At 39.3% G+C, this 19225-nt stretch overlaps 1 protein-coding gene across 3 annotated transcripts in view; it reads right to left on the reverse strand.

Annotated features, from left to right (window-relative positions):
- Window positions 1-7360: 7360 nt before the first annotated feature.
- Window positions 7361-19225, reverse strand: part of LOC127632627 (dysbindin-like) — a 30234-nt gene continuing 18369 nt past the window's right edge. For 2 of the 3 annotated variants that reach the window (XM_052111329.1, XM_052111328.1), the window contains exons 2-4: window positions 13473-13628; window positions 13267-13386; window positions 7361-8104 (exon numbers count right to left, since the gene is read on the reverse strand). In XM_052111329.1, coding sequence (XP_051967289.1) covers window positions 7869-8104; window positions 13267-13386; window positions 13473-13628 — 512 coding nt within the window. In that variant the 3' untranslated portion in view covers window positions 7361-7868. The remainder of the gene's footprint in view (window positions 8105-13266; window positions 13387-13472; window positions 13629-19225) is intronic. The other variant, XM_052111330.1, reaches the window with a different exon arrangement.

Raw genomic sequence — 19225 nt, forward strand, 5'->3', positions numbered from 1 at the left:
TCAATTTGCAAAAGAAATCCGCTATTACAGTTCAGAGAAATATATATACTTTTAATTCTTTCAGTCAAGTAAACACAGACTGTTAAAGTTGTAAAACAGGTTTGGGAAAGGCTATGTCTGACTCTCTTTTGTGGCTGTTTTTTGTTGTTGTCTGAACTGACCAACAAAAATATAATACTCCCAACTATGGGCTAATATTACAGAAATAAGCGTGTAAAAGCTCACTTTGAAGATAGTTGGGTCATAAAATGAGTGTAGCAGAGAAGGTGAAAAAATTCTCATTACTCTCTGTTACACAGTAAAGCAAGCAATACAAGATTCATTTAAAAGAACTGCACAGTCTATATAGATCAATACAACAACCAATGACTGTGTAGTATCAGAAAGACATTTATATAACATGATTTTTGCTCCTCATGTTTAATTACAATGTCAGAACAAAAACAAGAATCACAGCGCTGTGAACAAGTTTTGTCTTATAAACTAAAAAATGTGCTTCATTTAGTGACATCAAAAATGTACTGGTTTTATTTAAGTCAAAAATATTATGTAGTAAGACAGGGTCAACTTTAAAACATTAGGTTACACCCAAAAAAGTGATTTTAAGGGTCAGATCAAGGAGAAAGAGCACACTGAGGTAAATACTGTACATAATTCATATTTTACACAAAGCTAACCTGAAAATGTGCTTAATGTGGTATCATCTAAATTAACTGTCCGTTTTCAAGTCAAAAATATTGTTTAGCATGTCTGAATAAATGATTACATTTATTATACACCTTTAAAGTGTATTTTCCTTTGCAAAACAATGTTTAAAAAATAGCAAACCAAACAATGAATGGACTGAAAAGACATATCGATTTACCCTAAAGCTATAATTTAACCTTGAAGGGCACCAATTACTGTGACGACAACACAAAATGTACTTACCAGAAGCATCAAATAGTAGAACATTTTTGTGTCCTTGCAGTTCAGAAGATGAAGAGGTAATTAACACCAGCTTCTCACAAACTCTCTTGCTCAGTCCTGCTCCTCACTCACACCTGTTAACAGAAGTACATGTAACTCTGCCCTAGGGCAGTGTGAGCTAGTGTACCATTATGTACATTATAGAGAGAGACATTATACATACATGTTTCTATAGCGGAGAGTGTGTGTGTGGGTTAAGAAGGGAGCTGAATTTCACTGCTTGGTCATCTACTTTTTTATTGTTTTGGTTTTTATATCCGATGGGATTTAAAGTGCCTAAAATTGTACAGGCAGTCACTGTAGCACAAATAGTGCTTTTTCACCGCACGGTACAACTCAACTCAACTCTGCTCGCTTTTTGGGGGTTTTCCACTGTGGATAGTACCTGGTACCTGGTAATTTTTTTAGTACCACCTAGGTCGAAGTTCCAAGCGAACCGAGCCGATACTAAATGTGACGTCAAAAAAAAAAAATGGCACTACCTGTCACGATTCCCTTGTTGTCTGCCCCGTGTTTCACTTGTCTTTGTCTAAAACTACACTTCCCACAATTCCCGGATCTCATCACTGCCATCATTGTGTCATTGTTCGCACCTGTTTGTCGTTTGTGATCCTATAAACCCTGTTTGTTCTCCACTCCTTGTCGTTCGTTGAATGTTGATGTTCTGACTGTTTTGATGTTTCCCTGTCCTGATGTTCGCTCTGCTGCCCGTCTTGTCATATTTATCCTGCCATGTTTATCCGTTCCGTGTTCCTTTGATGTCTCCCTGTTTTAGTTTCAGTTTCCCCTCGTGGATGTTTCATTTGTTCCAGTTTTGTCTTATTTTCACTTTTGTTCAGTAAACCGCATTTAGATCCCACTTCTTGTCTGCCCTCGTCTGCATTCATAACAGAACGAATGACCACAAATGGATCTAGCGGTTCTTCAGGCAAGCTGCCGCCTCCTGAATTTGAGGCAAGGAAGCCACCTGGTGGAGGACCATGTTAGAGACTTCCTGGACCTAGCGAGTGCCACCTACTTCCATGACTCCTCCCTGGTGGTGTTCTTCCGGGCTAACCTGACCGATTCGCTCAAGGAGCGGTTGCCACCAGCGACGCGCGGCTGAACACTCCACGATTTTGTGGAAGAGACGCTTCTGGCATGCGGCTCGCAGTTCACTGTGGGTGTTGTTGAGGAGGATCCTGCCTCTCCTTCCACAGTGGTGACCCTCCAGTCGTCCATGGCTCGTCCTGTTTCGCCTGCCCCACCTGCCAGCAAGCCAACCCCCACGCCTGCCTTGATCAACGAGCCAGCGCTGCCAACTTCGTCCGCCCGGAGGAGGAGGAGGAGAGGAAAGGCTTCCGCTTCCCAGCCTACGCCTGCCACGGTCAGCGAGCCAGCGCCTACGCCTGCCACGGTCAGCGAACCAGCTCCTGCAGCCTCTACCGTCAGCGAGCCAGCGCCTGCAGCCCCTACCGTCCCAGAGCCAGCAGCCTCAACCGTCCCAGAGCCAGCGCCTGTACCCTCGACCGTCCCAGAGCCAGCGTCTGTAGCCTCGACCGTCCCAGAGCCAGCAGCCTCAACCGTCCCAGAGCCAGCGCCTGTACCCTCGACCGTCCCAGAGCCAGCGTCTGTAGCCTCGACCGTCCCAGAGCCAGAGCCTGTACCCATGACCGTCCAAGAGCCAGCGCCTGTAGCCTCGACCGTTCCAGAGCCAGAGCCTGTAGCCATGACTGTCCAAGAGCCAGCGCCTCCCGAGCCTCCCAGGGCTCCGCCTCTCGAGCCTTCCAAGGCTCCGCCTCTCGAGCCACCCGAGCCTCCCAGGGCTCTGCCTCTCGAGCCTCCCAGGGCTCCGCCTCTCAAGCCACCTGAGCCTCCCAGGGCTCCACCTCCCGAGCCACTCGAGCCTCCCAGGGCTCCGCCTCCCGAGCCCTCCCTCAGCTCTGTCTCCTGAGCCTCCCACGGCTCCGCCTCCTGAGCCTCCAGAGCTATCCATGGTTCCACCTCCCTTGGCTCCGCCTCCTGAGTCTCCCCCGGCTCCGCCTCCTGAACCTCCAGAGCCTTCCTCGGCTCCGCCTCCTAAGCCTTCCTCGGCTCCGTCTCCTGAGCCTCCCACAGCTCTGCCTCCTGAGCCTCCAGAGCCTCCTTCAGCTCCACCTCCTGAGCTTCCAGAACCTCCCTCAGCTCCGCCTCCAGAGCCTCGCTCAGCTCTGCCTCCTGAGCCTCCCACGACTCAGACTCCAGAACCTTCTACGGTTCCACCTCCTGAGCCACCCATGGCTCTGCCACCTGGGTTTTCCACGGCTCCGCCCTCCATGACTCCGCTACCAGAATCTTCCATTGCTCCGCCTACCTCGGCTCCGCCCTCGGAGTTCCCCATGGCTGTCCTGTGGCCGCCTCCCAAGCCTCCTGAACCTGTCCCTGCCCTGTGGCCGCCTCCCAGGCCCCCTGAACCTGTCCCTGAGCTGTGGCCACCTCCCAGGCCTCCTGAACCTGTCCCTGCCCTGTGGCCGCCTCCCAGGCCACCTGACCGAGTCCTCGTCTTGTGCTCCCCTTGGACTGCCTTCTTGCCCTCTATCCCCCCTTGGACTTTCTGTTTGCCCCTTGTGCTCCCTTGGACTGTCTGTTTGCCCCTTGTGCCCTCTTTGGTCTGCCTGCCCCCCTCACTCCTGGGACGATTTTTGTTTTTGGGTATTCCTTTTTTAATTTTTCTTCTTTCAGGAGCGTCTGGAAGACGCTCCTTAGAGGGGGGGTTATGTCACGATTCCCTTGTTGTCTGGCCCGTGTTTCACTTGTCTTTGTCTAAAACTACACTTCCCACAATTCCCGGATCTCATCACTGCCATCATTGTGTCATTGTTCGCACCTGTTTGTCGTTTGTGATCCTCCTGTGTCTGTGTATATAAACCCTGTTTGTTCTTCACTCCTTGTCGTTCGTTGAATGTTGATGTTCTGACTGTTTTGATGTTTCCCTGTCCTGATGTTCGCGCTGCTGCCCGTCTTGTCATATTTATCCTGCCATGTTTATCCGTTCCGTGTTCCTTTGATGTCTCCCTGTTTTAGTTTCAGTTTCCCCTCGTGGATGTTTCATTTGTTCCAGTTTTGTCTTATTTTCACTTTTGTTCAATAAACCGCGTTTAGATCCCACTTCTTGTCTACCCACGTCTGCATTCATAACACTACCAGTGTCACTGGATTTGACACGGGACATCAACCCGCTAGTTTTAAAGTTAACTACAGCAATAGCAGTATCATTTGTTCATGTGACTTTTGAATTGTAAAAAGAAATAGCTGTGCGCAAAACAATGCTATGGTCGATAAATGAGGTGCAGACGTCCCTCTTGTTAGTGATGAACAAAATGGCACAAAATGAAAAAGTCTTTCAGGAATTGTCTCAAATAAATGTCTTTCTCTTCTGGGAAAACAGACCAAAAATGTTGACGAATTTACACATTTTTGTCCAAAAAAATTACTTCTAGTGAAATAGATGAAAAATTGGTGTGACATCATTTTGAACAAAAACTGGCCAAATTAATGTGTTTTTGAGTTCATTGCAGTGGTTAAACACCTTTTCATGCCATTGGCATGTCCATAGGTGGGTGTGTCCCAGTGCTCCACCAACTGATCTTTCTCCAATTGACTTCTTCACTTCTTCGAGAATTATCTAAAAATGAATACAATGAAATGCTTAGTTGTCAAGCTGGTGCAGACTTAACTGTATGATCTGTATGATTATTTGATTATTATATTATATACTATATTGATCTATTATGATTATCATTTTTTTTAATATAAAGTCTACAAATGTCTATAAAATACAAATACAATGAATGATAGATGGTAAGTGGTGAATATTAAGGATACAAAGGCCTACAGTGTGTTAGTGTTAGCATTAGCATTAGCACAATTAATGCAGAATGTACACATTGGAAAATTGAGGCCTATTCACATATAATTAATGACTAATTTGCAAGACGAACTGCTGACAAAAGGTCTGTTCACACCGAGACCGAAATAAATAAAATGAAAAACAATTTTACCCCTATAAACTAGGCAGCACTGTTGCTGTTCTATAAATGTATTTTGTTTTCCTGATCCTTTCCTGAACTTATTCAGCTGTCAATGCATAAGATTAATATTTGTAATGCTGTTAAGGCATTTATTGAACTATTATGATGTAACTGTTTCATTATGTTCTGTCCATGGTTTAATGCATTTAAAGGAAAATAGCATATGTGTAATGTGAGTGAGATGAGTAAAAAGCACTGTTGCATAACTATAAGTCCTCTCTATATTTGCACATGTAGTTTGCTCCGAGAATATTCCAAATGGCCTCCTGAACCGAACTGAACTTCTCTTATTTAGGACTGGATAATAGGCTATAAAAAGTTGCAGTGATATAAATATGCTGTAATATACATGGAATAATATACATTAAAGAAAAACAGGTATAGAAAATAAGATGCATAACATAAAAATTATATAAAAGAAAACACAGGCTCACTGTCTTTATTTTATCATTGCATATTTGTTTTGAATTCAGGATTTATTGTGCATGGTGAGAAAAAGAGCACACTTACTTAAATACTTCATATTATCCTTGCAATAAAAATAGCAGTGAGGTTAATTAATTTGTTTGTCTTCACTTGTAGTAAAATATTGCATGTAAAGTGTTTTTTATGCAATATTTTACTACAAGCTATTGTAGTAATGCTTGTATAATATAAGAGGCACAAAAATGTACAAAAAGACACACCAGGTACCTGTATATTATCAAATGTGAGTTCAGCACATTACATAAAGAATGTGTTAACAGCTTCTAAATTATTTATTTATTGCATGTTTACATTGAATTCAGAGTTTTTGTGCGTGAGACGAGTAAAAGAGCAGCACCTGTGTTTGCCAGTTGATTATCTCCATCAACAACTTGTATTTTACTGAAACAGCTGCCCGGTCCCAATAACCCCACTTGTGGTTTTGGACTTGCCACTTGTCATCTGTATTTTCAGTGATTGGCCACAATGTGCAAGTATATGTGAAGACTGCGAGTGTGTGTATGACTGATTGCTTGTTGGGACACTCGTAGACTTAACGATGCTGGTCCCAGTTGCTACAGATGTTTTTGTAGTTGCACTCTGAAGACTAATTTTTGTTGATAGCAGTGACTGTTATAGCCTACTTAAACTAATAAATAACTGAACAGTTTAACCATCTTTTCATTTATTATTTATATATCCTGAACATGATGAACTCTTGGATACACTTAGCCTGAAAGACCGCTCTGAAGCTTTACTCAGGCTAGTGTGTATTTAGTGTGTGTTAAGAGCACTGAGCTTTGGCATGTTAAGACATGGGAAGGTCTTGAACACTTACTCGGTGCTGCGTGCAAGCACACTTAAGGGACAGGGCGTGCGACTCTGGAAACATGACAAAAATGCAGTCTGAAATTTGTATTATTATTATTCTCCATAAAAAAACAAAAAAACCTTTGGATTGTCAGCCGACGATTTGTCAGACCCAATGTGAATAGCACCATAGGAATGCATTGTTTCTATACAAAAGCTCATTCACCAAAAAGACGGGCTTGTTGTGGATAGGATTTACACATTATCTACTGCATAAATGTAATTTTAAATCCTCACCTAGCATTTCCAACAGCTTCTTTTACTGACCTTATATGCATTTTATTCATAGAATGAGACTGTGGCAGGGCAGAGGGCAGGTCCGGGTCGTGATCCTACACACCCGGTCCCGTATTAGGCTAATTATGCCTCTGTGAGGGTTAAAGGTCGACTGCAGAGGATCGTGCGGGAGAAAGAGATCATGAAAGAGAACATGTCCGTCATGTGTGTGTGTTTATGTTGTCTTTTGAGTTTATCATTAAACTATTATTTATATTGAAAAGCCGGTTCTCGCCTCCTCATTTCCATTGAATACGGTTACAGAGACATGTAATAATTGTTAACACATTTGGATTTCACATTATATATGTTTTACATGTATTCTGTTGACAGGACAGCGTGTGTCATATATAAATGCTCCAAACGCTGGCTCCAGCGGCATGTCAGTGTCCAAATTTTTGCCAGTGGTATACCGTTGCCCAGCTAATTTGACCTTCTTTCTATGAGTGAAGAATGAAGAAGTGATTGTGTGAATGTATCGGAGCCTTAATCCTCCATTAACCTGCCTCTGACTACCAATAGCAAGTATCAGATCATGTTCGTGGCAATGATATAAATTAAATGGCCTAATGGCTATTTGTTAAAAAGGACGAGGTCTTGGAAATGTCTTCCTCAAACTTCATGTTTCAATAGGAAATATGTCAGGAAAGAATACTGTGCAAGAGATCACAGAAAGATCCACGTCAAACCTGCACAGTGTTTCAGTCATTCCCTCGTTCAAACACAGTTCAAATGGATAAAACTTCAACATTCTGCAGCTGGGATTTGGCTTTATTTTGATAGCAAAGCATATGATGTTGTGGACAGCAGAAAGACATATGACAAAAAAAATAAATAAAGAAAGACAAGACCACAACAAGAAAGAATTTCTGACATCTGTAGAGTATACACGCAACAGTTACAGCATTTATAACTCAAAGCGGTAGTTTCACACATTTAGTCTCTCTACTGAGCACCATCAGTTTTTGTGAGAGTATATTTGTGAGAGTGTGTGGGTATTACTAAATATGTGATAAAATACAGTAAAATGTTTATAAGAAGCAAGTGACCAGGACAAAAATCTAGGTCTGTCAAAGTGTAAAGAATAAGGACTTTAAATGAGGAGAATTTTACAAGCGTTCATGAAGGTCTTTGGTAGATTGACATATGGCTAAAACCAGTCAACCCATGCCTGAAACAGTCTCAAGCTAAACAAATAACATTTCCCAAACCGTCAGTAGTAAATGAGAAGGCAGTTTATTATAAGAGGGCAGACTGATCACTGGCTGTTGGCATCTCTGTCCGTAATAGGTTGTCTTCATCATCTGATTCAACAATGGGAGTTTTTGATCTGTCATCATTGGATGCCTGGCTGTCACAGGTGGAGTTGGAGGAAGTGGACAGCATACGTGATTTGACCTCACAAGGGTCAGGAATTCTTGAGGACATGTCGTCTCTCTGCAGTCCACCATCTTCAACATTATAGTGCCCAAGATCTGTAGAGGAAATGTCATATTACAGGTACTGTAAACAAAAAATGGTCCTATGCATGACTGATATCACTCAAATAGGTGTCCTGAGAAATCAAACAGACAATGAGTGACTGTTTTTTTTTAATGATACATCCCTGTACATTTATTACTGGCAAGCAATCATTTACAAAGTTGTTTAATCCCAGAGCAGTAAGTTTAACATGTCATTGAATGGTTTGTTGCCCCATACCTAAACCAGCCATGACACGCGACAAGACATTTTGTGGATTACATGAGCTGTTTGGAATAGCATTCTACTCTTACTGCTTCTGCAGTATAGAGTGCAACAGTGCCCACCCACTTTTTCAGTCATCTTAGTCCAATAAATATTTTTCCTAATAATATTGTTCTGTAGCTATTTAAAAATAATTAATTAAAGAGTTCTAAGACATGTAAAAAAAAAAAAAACTATCTGGACCAAGGTGAATCCCATTACAAACTTTGATTTGAAGCAAAAATAGTATTAGAAAATCAAACAAAGAGGGTAAAAGACATTGTACTTTCATGACGGAATGAACTACGTACCGATGAAGCACTGATGAAGTACATAATTGAATAAAAAATTATGGAAAGATATAAAACCATTGATTTAAAGTTGTTGATTAGAAGTATGGAAACATATTGCTAAATATTTATATATTACGAAGAGAGAAGAGACGAAGAGAGTACAGCAGCCGGGTTCTGGAAGTAAAAATCCCATTTATTTTTTCCATAGATGAATCTTTCTTTAGCAATAACTTGTAACCCTTTAAAGACAGACCTACTGTGAGCTCCGATGTTGCTAATTGATGGTGTATGCTTCTGTTGAAGCCATAGTCCGTGTTGTTTTAAATATTATTATAATTTATTTATAGAAAAATTGTGTTTAAAAGTTGAATTCCTTGTGAAGAGCAACACTACCCATGATCCTGAAGAGAATTCACGGCCAACAAACAAGCACTGTAGCAACCACCCACTCGCATGAAAGATAGAAACAAGTCGGTCTTCCTACACTCTCAAAATAATTATATATTTGTATATATCTGAATAATTTGCAATAGAATCAAATTTTATACATATAAGTAACATAACATTAAAGTTTTCCGATGTTTTTATCTGACACCAACAAACATCCATGAGATTATCTAATCAGCCAATCATGTGGCAGCAGTGCAGTGCATAAAATCATACAGATATCGGACAGGAGCTTAAGTTAATGTTCACATCAACCATCAGAATGGGGAAAAATGTGATCTCAGTGATTGGAGCGTGGCATGAGTGTTGGTGCAAGATGGGCTGGTTTGAGTAACTGCTGATCTCCTGGGATTATCATGCATAACAGTCTCTAGAGTTTATTCCGAATGGTGCCAAAAACCAAAAAACATCCAGTGAGCAGCAGTTCTGCAAACGGAAACACCTTGTTGATGAGAGGGGTCAACAGAGAATGGCCAGACTGGTTGGAACTGACAAAGTCTATGGTAACTCAGATAACCACAATTGCGGTGAGAAGAATGGCATCTCAGAATGCTATTCTGAGATGTGGGTTGGTGCTGTTTTGGCAGCACGAGGGGAACCTACACAATATTAGGCTGGTGGTTTTAATGTTGTGGCTGATTGGTGTGTATCTTAGCTGGTGATTTGGAGCTCCCGTTCATTTTCTGAGCTCTGTCTGCAGCTATACCCTTCTCATTCTATTGCTTGCCATGATTCTCTGATTGAGGGAAATTTTCTTTTCATTATCATAAGTGTAGTATAGTTATTCACTGCAAATTACGCTAATGAGCAAAATTTAAAAAAAAGAATGAAGCTAAAAAACCATGTACTCGCGGCTTTATCAGAAGCATACAGTATACAGTCAATTAACAATGTTGGAGCACATGGTAAGTAACATAACTTTATAAGTCAGCGTTAAAAAAAAATTCACCGATGGAGCATATTAATGGATTTTTACTTCTGGAACCAGATTGTTTCGCTCTAGTATGAAAACTGTGCACAGCATGCACATTTTATTTCCAAGATGATAACTGGATGGCACTTGCTGAATTAAACATGCATGTCAATGTGACAAGGTCAATACAGCATACTGTTTTAAACATTGTTGCATTATAGTATGAATGAATGATACATTTATATAGCGCTTTTCTGACACTACACTCAAACTCTCCTCAACCACCACCAGTGTGCAGCATCCACCTGGATGATGTGACAGCAGCCATAGTGCCAGTGCTCGAATTGAGTCAAGTCTTATGGGGGTCCCCAAGTTTTTTTTACGGGGTGGGGAATGTAGGTTTAGTCTTGCAATATACACTTTATACAAAATATACAATATATTTGATCATAATATGCATGTATATATATATATATATATATATATATATATATATATATATATATATATATATATATAAATAATTATTCTTTTAAATTACTTACTAAAGTAATACTGGATTTAGAGGGCAGCAGACCCAAAACAGCAACTATGGCAAATATACCAGGGCACTACATATAAGGCTCTTGAAGACCCGTAAAAGCAAGTAACTTCAAAATACATTGAAATGTCTCAAAAACAGTAGCAAATAATCAGATGGCTTCCAGACTCACTGGATTTCATTGATGTACAGCCATGGGGAGTATTGTTTCCTCCATATCTCTAACTGATTTCTCCAGTTATCAACTTCCTTGCTCTGAGTTTTTGTGGTGCTGAGCCGTTCAGAGCTGTTGGTGGGAGTTAGCTGTTCTAAGCTGTTGCTGACCTGCTCTTTGCTTTTGTTGATCTGTGCTGAGCTGCTGTTGGTGGTACAGACCCATATAAAGCTGTTATCACTGCATTTGTCCTCTTCTGAGATCTTGTCGCTGCTAACCTGTGCTGAGCTTCTGCCACTGCCCTCTGCTAAACTGGAATGGACTGTGCTTGCCTTGGAGGTCCTCTTTACCTGCACACTAGACAATGCCATGTTTTGGTTTCAATATTTTTATTTTTAAATAAATACACATAATGAAATGAAATATACACTACCATTCAGAAGTTGAGATCGATAAAATTTTTTTAATGTTTTTAAAAGTCTCTTCTGCTCAAAGCTGCATTGATTTGATAAAAAAAAAATTGTGAAATATTGTTTTCTATGTGAATATATAGTAAAATGCGTGATCAACGCTGAATTTTCAGCATCATTACTCCAGTCTTCAGTGTCACATGATCTGTCAGAAATCACTCTAATATGATGATCTGATGATCAACAAACATTTATGTAATAAACATTTATTTTATTTTTCAGGATTTTTTGATCAATAGAAAGTTCAAAAGAACAGTTTCTATTTGAAATAGAATCTTTTGTTACATTATAAATGTCTTTACTGTCACTTTTGATCAATTCAATGCAACCATACTGAATAAAAGTATTAATTTCTTTCCCAACATTTTAAAAAAATACATTCTTACTGACCACAAGCTTTTAAATGGTAGCGTATAATGCTACAAAAGTTTATATTTCAGATCTGAAGGATCATGTGATGAAGACTGGAGAAACGTTGGTGAAAATTCAGCTTTGATCACAGAAATAAATGATATTTTATTGTATTATTATTTTAAATTGTAATAATATTTCATAAAATTACTGTTTTTACTGTATTTTGCATCAAATCAATGCAGGCTTGGTGAGCAGAAGAGACTCTTGAACTTTTGAACAGTAGTGTACATCCAACAGAATGATTCTAGCTTTTTTTTACCAATGTAGTTTTTACCCTAAAAACAACTGGATGATTAATGTGGATTATGTGACACTGTGATAATAATGTTTGTTCCAAAATACTTTAAAGATTAAATGATTAAATGGATGAAACTTGTTTATTAGATATTAAACATATAGATTGTGACAAAACAGGCTGTCAGTCTGTGTGTTGGTGGGGATTTTTCAACTATTTCAGCACATGCGATTTTTACATAGTTACGTCCAGTAGGTGGCGGAAAAGCACTGTTATGAGTGAGTAAGTCAGCAACTATTCAACGACCATTTCAGTGAAAAAGGCTGCTTTATTCAGAAACAAACAATGCCATGGCAATCAATGTCAATTATTGCTATTTCAAGAGTGAATCCCGCATAAATGCGTATGTAATTCCCGAAACTTTGTGTTTACGTGGCCATTGGTCCTGGCTGGCAGCATGAAAAACAAGATTTATACAAATTCTGAATGGAAATTAGAAAGCATAGAAAGCACACAACGATCGCTCCCTTTACTAAAAAGCTGTTATCCATCTCTGTCGAGCTCTCTATATCTACCCACACCATATCGGGGCTTTTGTATTCCTTGCGTAATTGGAAACATTTAGGCTTAAGTTACTATTTTTTTCATTATTAATAGTCCTGGTTCTATGGGAGTGCTAAAGTAGAAAGATATATAGAGAGAGACAATTACCCCTCAAAAAAGTCGGTAAGAAGCTTTCTCTTCCCGACCTCGAGTGGAGGTTTATTTTTCTCAATTTTTTAAAAGTTAAAATTAGCTTCAACGGAGCAGCGCCAATCAAACAGTCCTGTCAGTCAACGATGTCATGCGCACAGCACTCTTTAGATGTAGGGCGGGGGCGGGGCGTTTACATTTTAAAGAGACATGGCAACTAGCCAACTTTAAAAAAAGTTATTGTAAATAATCAATTCACGAAATTTACCGTATCCATTGCATGCATTTAATCAGATTTGTTATTATTATTTTTTACTAAAATAAAAATATCTGAGGGACCCCCCTAATTCTATTTTTTACTTCTTATGGGGGGGTCCCTAATACCTTATGGGGGGTCCCGGATCCCCCCAGCCCCCCCTCAATTCGAGCACTGCATAGTGCACCAGTATACTCACCACACACCAGCTATTGGAGGAGAGGCGAGAGTAGAGTGATGCAGCCAATTAATGGATGGGGATTATTAGGAAGGCATGATTGATAAGGGCCAATGGGGGAATTTGGGTAGTATACACTGTGCAATGGTCAATTTTTCAGGCAGTAAAGCACACGTGATCCACCCTAAAAAGGTCAATTGGATACAGCAGTTAAGCCAGCACATCTACTAGCAACAAACATTTCAGCAACTTGTTGATCTGCACTAATTGCTGTCTATGCAAATTACCCTTAAGAGTGGTGTGCAGCATATACAGTACCTTCCTCCCCGCTGGCACTGAAGAACACATCCAAAACCTCCTGATCAGAAATATCCAATAGGTCCATCTGCTCTAGCATATCCACGTTCACCTCCATTGAAGAGATGCTTCCTAACGGAGCTGGAATGGGAGGAAGCCACAATATTTGACATGAAAAGAAAGTGATTGAAGTTAGATATGGTGTTAATGAGTGTGTTCACACTCACGTCTCATATAGTCTATCTGCAGGTGCGCAGATGAGAGGTAGACGTCCACATCTTGTTGAAACACCTCCTCAAAAAAGCGCTGTCTCTCTCTCAGCCTCATATGCTGGGTCGACTCTCTGGGACTCTCTGGGACTCTCTGTGCATGCTCTGTCTCTGCTACCAACAACAACAGGAGCAGTCTTCTCAGTCAAACTTTATATGAAGACTCATTATCATTAATTCTTAATTAGCAATAGTTCACCCCTCAAAATCTTTTATTGTTTTATTTTCTCGTCTCAAACCAAAATTCTGTTATTTTTTCAGTGGAACAAAAAAGGTTCATAGTGACCTTTCAGGCTCTTAAAAGGACCATAAAAGTAGTGCATGTAAGTCATGCACTATATTTCAAGTCATACAATCAGTGACTTTCACCACAATTATCTACATACATCATTGCACCAGCAGGTGGCAGAATTTACCACTTGTAAATTTCTGTATTTTAGTTTTATTTAATGTAAATAAAAACTACCTCATTGGTCCATAGCATTGCACTGAATATTTATTTTTAAACTGCTGCATAATGCAACCAGCAAACACGACCTGTAGTGTCCATAAAATCCTCTCTTAACTAGGTAGGGAGGACAGGAAAAGAACACACTGTACTAAATGCTGTGCTAAGACGAAACAAACAAACATTTGTCCATGCAAATTATGAGACACATGAGGATGTGTTAGAGATATGTAAACATCTTGTGTCTGTATGTTCCAGTATGTCTGATGAGTCAGTTGATAAATCTTCTTTACTTAAGCCTTATATAAGAAGCTAGAATGAATGTGTCTAGGCATTGTGTGCACTAATGCTCTTAAGTAGACTAATAATATAGTACAGCATGTAAACATTACATGTTTTTATGTATGTCACATAGACAGACAGACAGACAGACAGACAGACTGATAGATAGATAGATAGATAGATAGATAGATAGATAGATAGATAGATAGATAGATAGATAGATAGATAGATAGATAGATAGATAGATAGATAGATAGATAGATAGATGTTTGTATATGTGTGTGAGTTTGACAGCAGTTTGTAAAAAAGTACTTTTTTCCATGTGAAAGATAATCTCTATTATCCGTGTACATTTTACTGACCAAGACACCTGACCTGTGGCATGGAAGCTGTAGTCATTGGTTAGTCATTGGTCTATATTTGGAGACCTCTCCATGTGTGGGCACACACACACACACACCACAATCTTCACATAGACAATCATGTGCCACCATGATCCCAGAAACATCCCCATTAAAAAATACAGACAAAATCAACTCTGATTAAACAATGCCAGAGGACTTCATTTCAGCTCATGATTTCATTGGATGCAGTAATACTTCAACTTAAACTTAATAGAGGAAGTATATCATTAGACTGCATTTTGTATTTTTTCATTATATTAGATAAGCTCTTTACATGTATAAAAAGCAAACAAACAAACTAATGATAGGTTTCGGTATGCTATGTTGAGTTTTAAATTAGTGCTTCACTGTCCTTGAAAAGTGACATGGGAGCTTAGCTAAAATAACAGGCCTTCCACTCGCAGCAGGGCTCTAGAGGGTTAGAGAATGCCATTCTTTTGCTTTCACAAGCCATTAATACATTCAGCCTCACAGAGACTGTGTCCCGCAAGTGAACCATAATTAGAAAGCAGCGGCTTAGCCTGAAATAATTGGATCTGATTTTAAACTGGGTCTAAATTAGGAATAATGTAAAGATTATCTGGTCTGTGCTGGTAGTGCTGATTGCATTCAGGTGCCATCACCGGACAAGCTCTAGAAACAGCATTCAAACTCTTGTGTCCGAAACTTAAAATGCTGCTTTTGCAGGCAGCATGGAGGTAGGAGGGCATCTAGACATCATTATACAAATACCCAATATGGAAGATGTAGAAAAGAAAGTACTGCCTTACAGGTAAAAGAGCAAATAACCTTTCAGATATAGACATCGATTGTCAGACAACTGGAAAACATGCATGCGCATTAGCTGGACCAGCCTGAAAAATAGTGGGCTGGTTTTGCGCGATCTTAGCTAAAGACGAACAAATATGATACCATAATAGTCAGATTTAACTGTTGATTTAAAATATATTCTTTGATCGCAGTCTTGACCAAACCTTTTGGAGAGTGGATTGACGTGCCTTAAAAGGGACTTCAGCAGTTGAGTAAAGTAACTAAGTACAAATGCTTTGTTACTGTACATAAGTAAAAATTTTATTTGTGTAGCCTTTTTACTTTTGTAGCAACTTTTACAGGTAACACTTTACAACAATGTTCCATATGTGAACATTAATTAACCTTTACACACACCCTTTTTGAGCACAAACCATGAAAATGACATACCTGGACTTAAATGGTTGTATTTACAGGACCCTATGGACACAGTTGTAGTATTTTTGAAAGAAGAATTAATATATGTTGTTATTTTTTAAAGTTAGAGCAACTGATGTTTATAGTAATGGAAATGTTTTTACAATCTAAAAAACAATAATAAAAGTACCAAGACAACCCAGAAATGGAAGTGCAACGTAGTACAGCGTAGTTCTAGCGGGAAGACTAGCAGCTGTACATCATCACTTCATTAGCGGGGTAATTCCATCATCACATTGCTGTTTCAGTGTGCTAAAACACAGGCAACCTCTGCCACCCCACCACCACCACCACCACCAGCTGAGCCCTGTCCCGCGCGGGGGGTAGGCTCCTCGCCCCTGCCTCCTATACTGGATATGACGGTTCCGGGCACAACTCCCTCGGACCGCCGGACGTGGCCTACGCCAAAGAGAGAGTCATTACTTTGTTTTACATTTATCAAATAAATTGCATCTTAAACTTCACTCAAGCCTGCGTGTCTTCCCGTTAGAAATACAATGTTCTCAAAGCCACAAGTCTAAAGAAGTTACAAATATCTAAATTGTTTCTGGAGCATTGCTATCGTGAAACAGAGATCGGATATCAATGTTGAACCCTTAGACCTTTGAAAAGATGTATAATTTGTTAACATTAATTACATTTATAGATGGTAAATTATATATTAGATGTAAGCAGAGTGACGTCACTACCGTGTGCGGGCAATTGCGTATCAACAGGTTAAACAAAATTAGCTAACATGCACTATGAACTAAAATGAACTAACAATGATCAATTGTATTTTTATTAACTAACATTAGCAAAGATTAATACATTCTGTAAAAAAAATACTTGATCAATTGTTTGTCCATATTACCTAAAGCATTACCTAATGTTAATGAATGGGACCTTATTGTAAAGTGTTACCCTTTTACTTTTACTTGACCTTTTTTTAGCCAAATAAATACGTTTTACTCTGATACAGGCCCTCTTGTTACACATTACCCTGATTACATAAGTTTGCTTCATTATTTGTGAAAAGAGACACTCAGCGCATGTGCTTATGGAGTCAGCATCTGACCAGCGTGCCACGCTTTCATGAAGGACTACAGTTATGGTCTGAACTTAAATAAGCCTACTGCTTGCAAATGTACAGACAAGATCGAAATTTCACTTTCACTGTGTACAAACATGACTTCTACATGTTTTAATACATCTTTTGAAAGGAGCTTTACAGAAAATCATGCATTCACAGAAAATTAAAACTGAAAAATCTATAAAGTCTTAGTCATCATTGAGTATTTTCATTAAATATGATTGTAAACTGTATAAAAATAAATATTTAAATAATTAAATCAACTGTATTTAGAAACCTAGTGAGCAAACCGAATTGTGGCAAGGAACACAATAGTCCATAATATGTTGGTAAATGGAGGAAAAAACCTTGGGAAAAACAAGGCTCACTGTGGGGGCAAGTTGCCCTCTGGCTAAACAGCATTAAAATAATGCCAATATTAGTTATTTATGTGCAGTGCAGGTCACGGTTAAAAATTATTAAACTAAGTAAGTTAAGTGTTAAGGGCCAGTGTTTAAACAAATATTTTGTATGAACTCTAAGATTAATTACTAATGTCTTTGAAGTTCAGCCTGGATTAACTGCAGTTCAGATTGATGCATTGTCCTTTGTTAATTTGCTGATGAAGGCTTTTGATGGCACATAATTGAATGTCTATGTATTCCATTTTAAGAGTGTAGTCCATCACGATACCAAGGTGATGCAGGCAGTGATCAATGAGGTGCATCGCAGTTCCACCAGCAAGTTCAGTGAGGTCTATCCTAGGTTCAGGCAATGGCATATTAAGTATCCCATGTCTTATGGTTGGGGTTGGCATCAGTTCAACCCCTGATGTCCATCATAATAGACTGAAGTGAAGTTTGGCTGGCAATGGCTGCATTAAGTCGTCATCACTCAGAAACACATAGCAGTGGAGTCTGACACCAAGAAGGAACGGAGGTGGATCTGGGCAGCTCTGGTTACCACAGGATATGAATCCGGAGGTTGAGATAGGGAAACAATTAGAATAAAATTTTTGGCAGCGTTATAGAGCATGAAACAAAATATGCTGACACTATCGCTACAGACACTATCCTTCCATGTACTGGGAAATACCTCTAATTTGTATTCTTCCACTTGCGCTCCATTTTCTGAGCTGCTCTCTTGAGAGCATGAATGTGATCATTGTACGATGGTGCGGGGCTTTTTTCTTTAATGTTCTTTAATCAAAGGGGGACGACACTATCAAGAGTGCTAGAGAAGAATGTATTTATATTTTCTGATATTACTTCAAGTTAATAGAACTTCAAGAATAGTTCTACCCGAACGATAGAGTGGTGTAGAGTAACATTATCTGATCGTAGTTTACAATAGATGAGGTAATGATCTGAGAAGTCATCACTTTGCGGCAGAATTTTAATAGTACTAATATCAACTCCATATGACAGAATTAAATCTAGCGTATGATTATGGCGATGAGTTGGTCCTGTCACATTTTGTTTGACTCCAAGAGAATTGAGAATATCGATAAATGCTAATCCCAATGTGTCATTTTCATTATCTAAGTGAATGTTGAAGTCACCAACAATTAAAGCTCTATCCACAGTAACTACTAGATCTGATATCAGTATATGGACCAGGTGATCTATATACAGTAGCAATCGCAAAAAATGGCAGAGATTTTTTTATTGTATCTGATGGGATCACATAAAGCATTATTAGTTCAAAAGACATAAACTTATATCCTGTTCTCCGAGTAACATCAAAATCTTCACTGTAAATTGCAGCACCACCCCCTCCTCGACTTTTCAGGTGAGGCTCATCTTTATAACAATAACCTTGGGGAGTAGATTCGTTTAAACTAATATATTCATCCAGTTTAAGCCAGGTTTTGGTCAAACAGAGCGCGTCCAAACTGTAATAATTTCATTTACAATAAGTGCTTTGGTTGAAAGAGATCTAATGTTTAGTAGCCTTACATTTATATGATGTTTATCTTAAAAATTTTTGTTACTTTTAAGTTTTACCTTAATAAATTTTTTTCTAAATGATTTAGGGAGGGGTTTGTGTTTTGTAGTTCAGGGAACAGACAGTCTCTATGGGATATCTAGGTGATACAGTCTCTATGTGTTGTTGTTTATACACTCACCTAAAGGATTATTAGGAACACCTGTTAAATTTCTCATTAATGCAATTATCTAATCAACCAATCACATGGCAGTTGCTTCAATGCATTTAGGGGTGTGGTCCTGGTCAAGACAATCTCCTGAACTCCAAACTGAATGTCAGAATGGGAAAGAAAGGTGATTTAAGCAATTTT

This window comes from Xyrauchen texanus, chromosome 39, assembly GCF_025860055.1.
Source record: "Xyrauchen texanus isolate HMW12.3.18 chromosome 39, RBS_HiC_50CHRs, whole genome shotgun sequence".
Lineage (NCBI taxonomy): Eukaryota > Metazoa > Chordata > Actinopteri > Cypriniformes > Catostomidae > Xyrauchen > Xyrauchen texanus.